This window comes from Trachymyrmex septentrionalis, unplaced genomic scaffold (assembly GCF_001594115.1).
Source record: "Trachymyrmex septentrionalis isolate Tsep2-gDNA-1 unplaced genomic scaffold, Tsep1.0 scaffold24, whole genome shotgun sequence".
NCBI lineage: Eukaryota > Metazoa > Arthropoda > Insecta > Hymenoptera > Formicidae > Trachymyrmex > Trachymyrmex septentrionalis.
This window is the reverse complement of record NW_017305397.1, coordinates 2,494,754-2,502,981: the sequence shown is the minus strand read 5'-3', so window position 1 is coordinate 2,502,981 and position 8,228 is coordinate 2,494,754. Positions and strand designations below refer to the sequence as shown.

General features: G+C 25.1%; 2 protein-coding genes across 7 annotated transcripts in view; both read left to right on the top strand.

Annotated features, from left to right (window-relative positions):
* The window catches only part of LOC108748736 (myb-like protein AA), a 91,597-nt gene that overhangs the window by 58,507 nt on the left and 24,862 nt on the right, over positions 1–8,228 (top strand). The gene's annotated exons all lie outside the window — the stretch shown is intronic.
* Positions 4,187–8,228, top strand: part of LOC108748737 (venom serine protease-like) — a 7,977-nt gene continuing 3,935 nt past the window's right edge. Inside the window, exon 1 of the mRNA XM_018487043.1 lies at positions 4,187–4,374. Within this exon, the coding sequence (XP_018342545.1) occupies positions 4,332–4,374 (43 nt within the window). The 5' untranslated portion in view covers positions 4,187–4,331. The remainder of the gene's footprint in view (positions 4,375–8,228) is intronic.

Below are 8,228 nucleotides of genomic sequence, written 5' to 3'. Positions count from 1 at the left end.
ACTTTTTTCTGCAGCAATTTCATTTCACGAAAAAACGCGTTAATATATATTTTTTTTTATCCATTTTTGTGATTGTGTATGTAGACTAAACAATATCCAGATTAATTTGCATAAAGGGTCAGTAGAAGGATCCAGTATTGCCGGTTTTGACCGATGTGCGTTCCGTTTCAACGCATGATGCGCATATGTTATTTTGAAGTTATTTTGAATTTACGGCGTGTCGTGAGTGAAAATTAAGATCAAGTTTTGAGAAATGGAACAAGTAAGAGAAAGTAAGTAATAACAAATTTTTCTATTTTAATTAAATTTTTTTAATAAGAGATACATGCCTTTGAACGGTCTAGCTAGAGATTCTAAGTTAAATTTTTTCATTTTATACTGTCATTTTATACTATTACTTTATTAATTCTTTGTGGTAACACTTGTATTGAGTAAGGTAACGCAATTTTGTAATGTAATGTTTCGAAACGTTTTGAAGAAGAATTAACTAACTATCACTTTGGTCGAAAGAGAAAGTGTCTTTGAATAGATTGTTTTATAATAATTTCTTTTAAGAACAATTAAAGTCATTTAGATTGGAATAGAAAAAGGAGCCTTCAATAGAAATAATAAGGATATACATATATTTGGGTTTCATTATATAAAAATTAAAGATGATACCTCTTGGATTATATTCATTATTTAATTTGATATGGGACGTTAACTTAGCCTCAGTTGTTGATATCCACACACCACACACAAATATCTTTTATATAATTAATATGTGTCATTAGAGTGCGTAAATAATAAAAATAGTATCCCTTGGGTTACTTTTTAATTTGGTACAATAGTTTTTTTTTCCGAAGAAAACTTTTAGCACTTTTTTATACTTTTTTTAAAAAGGTAAGTATAAATTATATATCTAAATATACATATATGGTTAAAAAATTTATAGCGATTAGAGCTTCTATGATTTTATAGCGATTTATAGCGATAAGATTTTTCATGCACTTTATATCTGTAAAGATTTTTATATTTTATACTTATCATGGTTTTTATACTTTATTATGCATATATTGTATAACAGTATATTTAATTAGTTATTAATAAAAAAATAAAATTTTATAAATCTATTGAATTTTTTCAAATTAAGTTTTTAGGGTCCAGAGAGCACTACAAGTGACTTTGTAGTGCTACAATCGAAAGCATTGACTCGTTCATACGCAGCTATTCTGTAGCGTTACAGAAAAATGCTTACAGAATCTGAACACATCCGCAATACTTCTTGTCACGAAATGGCCCATGAACATATTCGTCACATTTTTCTATAACACCACAGAATAACTCCGTATGAACGGATCGGCGCTTTCGATTGTGACGCTAAAAAGTCGTTCGTCTGTAGGAGCTCTAAAAGCTAAATTCGAAAATTTAATAGATTGATAAAATCTTATTTTTTTTATTAAAAACTAATTAAATATACTGTTATATAGTATAGTAAAGTAAAATCATTATAAGCATAAAATATAAAAAACTTTATAAATATAAAGTATAATATATGAAAAATCTTTATATATTATATATAAAGCATCTTTGTCTTTATTAAATGCAAACTTTAACTTTTATTTTATTTTGTAATAATTAATTCGTTACATTTTTTTGTGACGTTTGTCACAAAAGTGAAGTAAAATGTTGCCATGATGATAATGCATGCACTCGTTTTTATCTTGCGTTTACGTAATAATGAGCTTATTATCGATAGGCAATAGAGTTCTTAATTTTCCGAAAAAATAGAATTGTGGAAAAAACGATGTTTTTTTCCGGTTTTTTCCAGTTTTTTCTGAAAAATACGGAAACGTGTAAAATTGCTCTCTTAAGTGTTCTTAAGTTTCCAGAAAAATAAAATCGAGGAAAAAACTCAGGAAAACAATTTTTTCATTTTTTACCAAAAAAAATCTTTCAATACGTTCCCTTTGGTCTATATTTGAATTTAATGATGTTGCTTTAAAAAAATTATTTTAAATTATTTTATACACAAGAAAATAGAAGATTTGTCTCCGTTTATGCATTACTACATAATAACATTACATAAATAACAGGGTGTATTGAGACTGATCAAGCTGAGATTCAATAATCAGTAACAGAATAAGATATTTATTTTTATTATTATTTGTACATTCTATGATAACAAAGTACAAAATACTAGTATTTCTTGTTACACAAAATACATCTATATACCTGTAATACATTTATAAAAAAAGTACTTGTTTATAAATTTTTTATCTTCTTTATATATATATATTTTTATATATATGCATATTTTTTTTATAACACAATAAGTTTTGTAATATATGCATATACGAGTATGTATAGTATAAAACATTAAATTTATGTTACAATATTATGTCTGCAGTTTCTTTTTTTAATTAACCCTTAATTACATGTCTCGTTTTAGAATTTTAATTTACATGTCTGGGTCCAAATCACCCACGGTCTCTTTGATTAATTCTCTCATAATTACGATAAATTATTTCAATAGAAAATTTTTTTTTAACATGCCAGAATGTATAATATCAAAATATAAAAATATTTTAATAATTGAAAAATGCCAAAAAATATTAAAGAACAATTTGTGAAAAGAGTGCAGTAATCAATTTTTTTTTTTCAAAAAATTCTTTCTTTATGATAAAAAAAAATACAGCTAAAAGTAAGTAGTATTTTGAAAAGAGCAAAACGTGAACTTTAAGAAAAAAAAAAATACGTTACATTAATTCATTTTTAAAAGTAAATTTTTAAAAATAATTAGTTATGTGATTAAAGTGAAAGCATTTTTACACGCTCGGAAAAATGATGTCGGAGATATGTCGGGTATTTTCTTCTTTAAAAAAAATGCAATGAAAATATTTTGTATTAAATATGTAATGATTTCGACATTATTTACTCACGATTTTATGACTCGGAGAAAATAGAGAGATTGTTTTACCAAAATGCCTCTCGCAAAAATGAATTTTTTTTGACAATGAACATATGTTTTAATTATAAAAAAAACAACATATATACTTGAATATAGCAGTAATAAACAGGCATGTACTGAAAATAAATTTTCACTTTCGACAAAGAGTTTTCGAATTACATTTGAGGGGTCCAAGTGACCCAAGCTAAACTTTTATTGCATCACAATTAGCGACAAAACAACAATGAAGCAATTACATAACGGCGATTGACAGAGAAAGTTTTTTTTACTCCTTTATTTAAACTCTTTAAATATTAACAAAAATAGCGACAGATTAAAATTTTTATCCGGGTCCAAATGACCTACTCAGTAGTTGAGGGTTAATATTCAATGACTTTGCCATAAGAGAGAGAGAGAGAGAGAGAGAGGGGTGGGGAAGAGAAACTTATTCATAAATTCAAAAAATTTTCATAATAAATGATCATAACAGGGAACTTTATTCATAAATGGGTAGTTCTGCAATAAGTTTATTACGGTTTTTTAAGATTAAATTTGAGAGGATTATTAATATTTCAGATGGATTGCGTTGAAAGTCTAGCAGTAACGACGCGTAATCATATTTCTGAAATATAAATTAATTTAAAATAAGAATATATATTTGTATTAATTTAATTAACACCTAATTTTGATTGTCGGCGCTTCTTATATTTGGGTGATGTACTTATCTAAAACAGTTTTAATCCTAATCTTATTAATGTTTATTTTTGATGAATGATTTACATATTAGAATTCTTAAAAGTAAAAGAAATTAGTAATTTAGTGAAATTATTTACATAAAAGAGAGAGAGAGAGAAAGAGAGAGAGAGAGAGACAATAAAAATAAAATTATCATAAAAGAAAAAAAGTCTAGAAAAATATAATAAGGAAAAAACCGGAAAAAACCGGAAAAAACGGTTTTTTTCCAAAGTTTCCAAGAATTTATTCGGACTAAAAACATTAATAGACAATAATTTGTTGCATTCGAGGAGTGCGCTAGTCAGCATTGTTTATCTTTATTGTTCATCAAACGTAAAACAACGGTAGAATGATGCAATGACTCTGATAACGCGTTCCTTGAACACAGATTATAGTTATTGTCTATCGATAATAAGCTTTTAATTATTACGTATACGAAAAAAAGGATAGAACCAATGGATATATAAGTATTAATAGAAACGAATATCGACGAATATTGTTGTACGCAAAATTGTAGAACAGTCGACCTACGTTCTTTGCAAGGAACAAGCTTCTTTACGCTTTTTATCAGTAAAACACTTGATGCGATACTTATACATTATATGGTCCAAGTCACTATATTGATTATTTACGAAAGTTACTTGCTACAATAAATTAGGGCGTCCTGATGATGGAGTTTTGTTGGAAGTTCTATGAGAATATAAAAGAAGGTATGTGAAAGTTATAAAATTAATATTAATTCAATTAGTTATGGATTAATGAAACATTTACGACTACCATTTGTACCATTTTAATTAAAATACAGCAAATATACATACATACAAACAGTAATGCATTAAGTATTAAAAGATATATTTGTTATATTAGGGCGATTAGAGAACATTTTCTTTATGTTATATTTTATACATATATATATAAACATTAATGTTAAATAAAATTGAAATAATTTACAATTATAATATATAAGACAATATCTTTACTATGCAGGATATTGCTATTATAGATCAATAAACACAATTTGTAGATATATACTTTTAGATTATTTTTTTATTGGTAATTTTATTCTGGGGTATGTATTCTTTTTTTCCAACATTATATAATTTAGTAATTAAATTATGTGTATATAAAATTCTGTTTAAAATGTCTATCATTAAAGAGATGTTGAAAAATGAAGATCTTGGGAAAAGAGAGCGAATGAAAGAGAGAGAGGGAGGGAGAGAGAGAGAGAGAGAGAGAGAGAGAGAGATCCAGAAATTTCTATTTAAAAAATATAACAAAGGAATCTTTTTCTTTTTAATTTAGTTTTATATTAAAATGGATACAGAATTTATTGTTTATTTTCGGCAAAAAGAAATAGATTTTTAAAGGAGGATGTTAAAAAGGAGGCCCACAAAAGTATAAGTAAAAGGAATAGTATTTTTTTATAGATTTTGACCTCCTGAATAATGTTAATAAAACGTTTGGGATCGATAGAGAACACCTTGAAAATTGCGTATGTACATGATATATTTAAACAAATTTCGATATTTTTTTGCTTATTTTTCAAGATGTTCCTCAAATGTGTCGAACTTTTTAATAATTTTATCATATTCAAGAGATTAAAATCTACAAAAAATATTTCTTTTACATATACCTTTTTGGACAATAATCTGCTTTTTTTTTTGAAGGATATTAAAAAAGGTCCGACTTTTGTTTAAAAAAAATGTAAGTGAAAGAAATAATGTTTTTTGTAGATTTTGACTTCCTTACTATGATAAAATGATCAAAATGTTCATGACACTTGGGGGAAAAATAAGCAAGAATATCGAAATTTGTTTAAATATATCATGTACATACGCAATTTTCAAGGTGTTCGTTCTCTATCCATCCTGAACTTTTTATTAACATTATCGCATTCAGGAGGGCAAAATCTATAAAAACGCTATTTTTTTTACTTATACCTTTGTGAGCAAAAATCGTCCTCTTTTTAACATTTTCCTTTAAATTTGAAATAAAATCTTTGCCACAGTGTGTGTTTAGGTTTTTGATATTTAACTTAATAATGCTTTTGTTTAAAAAAATATATATATTTTTTCCGTAGAACATTTTCCTAATTTTAATAAGATCAACAAAGTTTTTATAATTATTAAATATTTTATATTATACATGAGCTGCTTTTAGTATTTGTATCTCGTTAAATTCATTATTACTTTTATTTAATATTTTATATAAAAACATTCGTCTCTGCTTTATTCGCAAGCTACAATTGTAAAAGTCTCAGATATGGTCACTTTTTATCGGGATAAAAACAGACACATCTATCATATATGTATAGCGAGTGATGATTATTTGTCAGAATAGCAATTTATTTTTTTAATTAATTGAATTTAGAATATTTTGGCTGATGTAACACACAAGCAGGTATTCGAATTTTTCCGATTATTGATACGTATACAAAGGAGTATATGGGTGGCACAAAATGATTATACCTATGTAGGTATATGTAATAAGTTGTATAAAACGGAACATAAATAGTACAAATAATGATGAAACAAGGAGTTTGTTTCTTTTTTAATAATTCGACTGACATCTGTAGTTTAAAGTAAATTGTCCAAAAGAAAATTGCGTATTAATAAATTATCCATTATTACAAGTAAAAATACTGATATCATGTGGACATTGATGATTCATACGTTATTAACGTCTGTTAAACGCATCATTTTAATTGATTAATGTATTGTTTCAAATACATATGTCAAATATTTGGTAAAATTATATATAATACATAAATGAGAGAGAATTACCAATAGCATTTTATATTAAAAAAGTATATTAAAAAAATATACTTCTATATAACACAGAGTACCGGTCAAAATTTTATCACCTTTCGATTTTTTAAGCATAACTTTTGTCAAAATGAATTGAATACGCTCAAATTTATACAGTGGACACTTGGTGGCAGGTGAACCTTGTTCGTAAAGTATAATGAGATTTGACAATGTATACCATGATTTTTTAATTTCTTACTAATTTTCCCAAATTTTCTCGCATTATTGTACTTTCTTTACTTTTCATAAATCGAAAGATAATATAATATAATTTTGACCGATACTGTATATCTTTCTACAATTTTAAAAAATAGATTTAGCTTATATAAGGGGTCCAGATATGTATTCCGATCAATTGGAAAATTTGATAACATGTAGAGTTTAACGTGGTAAAATGTAATATGTAATATTTAAAAACCAAAGAATCGAAGTTACAAAATTTTAAAGTTTGGAATGGCAGCAAGCGTGACGGACATCAAAGTAAACAGTTAGTTGTTATCGCGTGTTCAAGAAACGGACTAGGTAATATCTTTTTTGTTATTTTTTTTCCTTAATTATTTCTTTTTACGTTCTTAATTTATCTTATGACTCCGCAAATTAAAAAATATTTTTAAAAAATTAAGTAAGAACTATAAACCTTTGTGATAAAAAATAGAAGTAAAATAAGAAAATATTTATTTAAAGGGATCAAAATGTACATTATTTTTTTATAAAATAATTAAATATGTACTGTTTAATTAAAACTGTGAATTCTTATATATAATAAAATAAAACATAATTTCAAATCCAAAGTAAAAGATTTAACAAAAATTTGTAATATTATACAATAGACATATTAAAATTAAAGTTAAAAAATATTTAACGAGTTATTTCTATGCAATAAATTATTATATACATTGTACTTTGAAGGACAATTATGATAAAAACATGTAAAACAGAGATATTCAAAGCATGAACATTTCATAAATGCTAAAATTTGTTTGTCACACTTACATTTCTGTTGATATAACGCACGATATAGCAGTTTTATATACGATATGTTTTTACAATAGTTCTCATCTTTTAAACTGCAGTGTATATAATAATTAATTGTGATACAGCAATAACTCGTTAAATATTTCTTAACTTTAATTTTAATATGTCTATTCTACAATATTATAATTTTTATTAAATTTGTTACTTTATATTTGAAGTTATATTATTTTATTATAACATAAAAATTCACAGTTTTAATTAAACAATACATAATTAATTATAATATAAAAAAATATATAATAAAAAAATTAATGTACATTCTGATTGTTTTAAATGATTTGTCTTATTTTATTCCTATTTTTTATGACAAAAGTTTATTTACAAAAATTAATTATTTTGAAATTTTTTTAATTTTTTCATTTTTTGCAGAGTCGGATAAATTATGAACGCAAAAAGAAATAATCATTAAAGAAGAAATAGCAAAAAAGATATTACCTAGTTTGTTTCGAACACGCGATAACAACCAGCCGTTTATTATGATATCTTTGTTAAGATACAATATTGTAAAGATAAAAATATTTTTAAAAGCGGCCAAAACATGCTAAAGTGCAAGTTTCAAGCTTCAAAACATTCGCTTGTAAAAAAGCGTTATGCTGAAAATTTTGAAAAAACTTACCAAATTTTAAATGGTCATAACTTGATAAATATTATAATAAAAATAAAAATATGTTTAAAAATACAAAATGAAGCTTGAAGTGTCCACTTTAAGAAATCGAATTCCA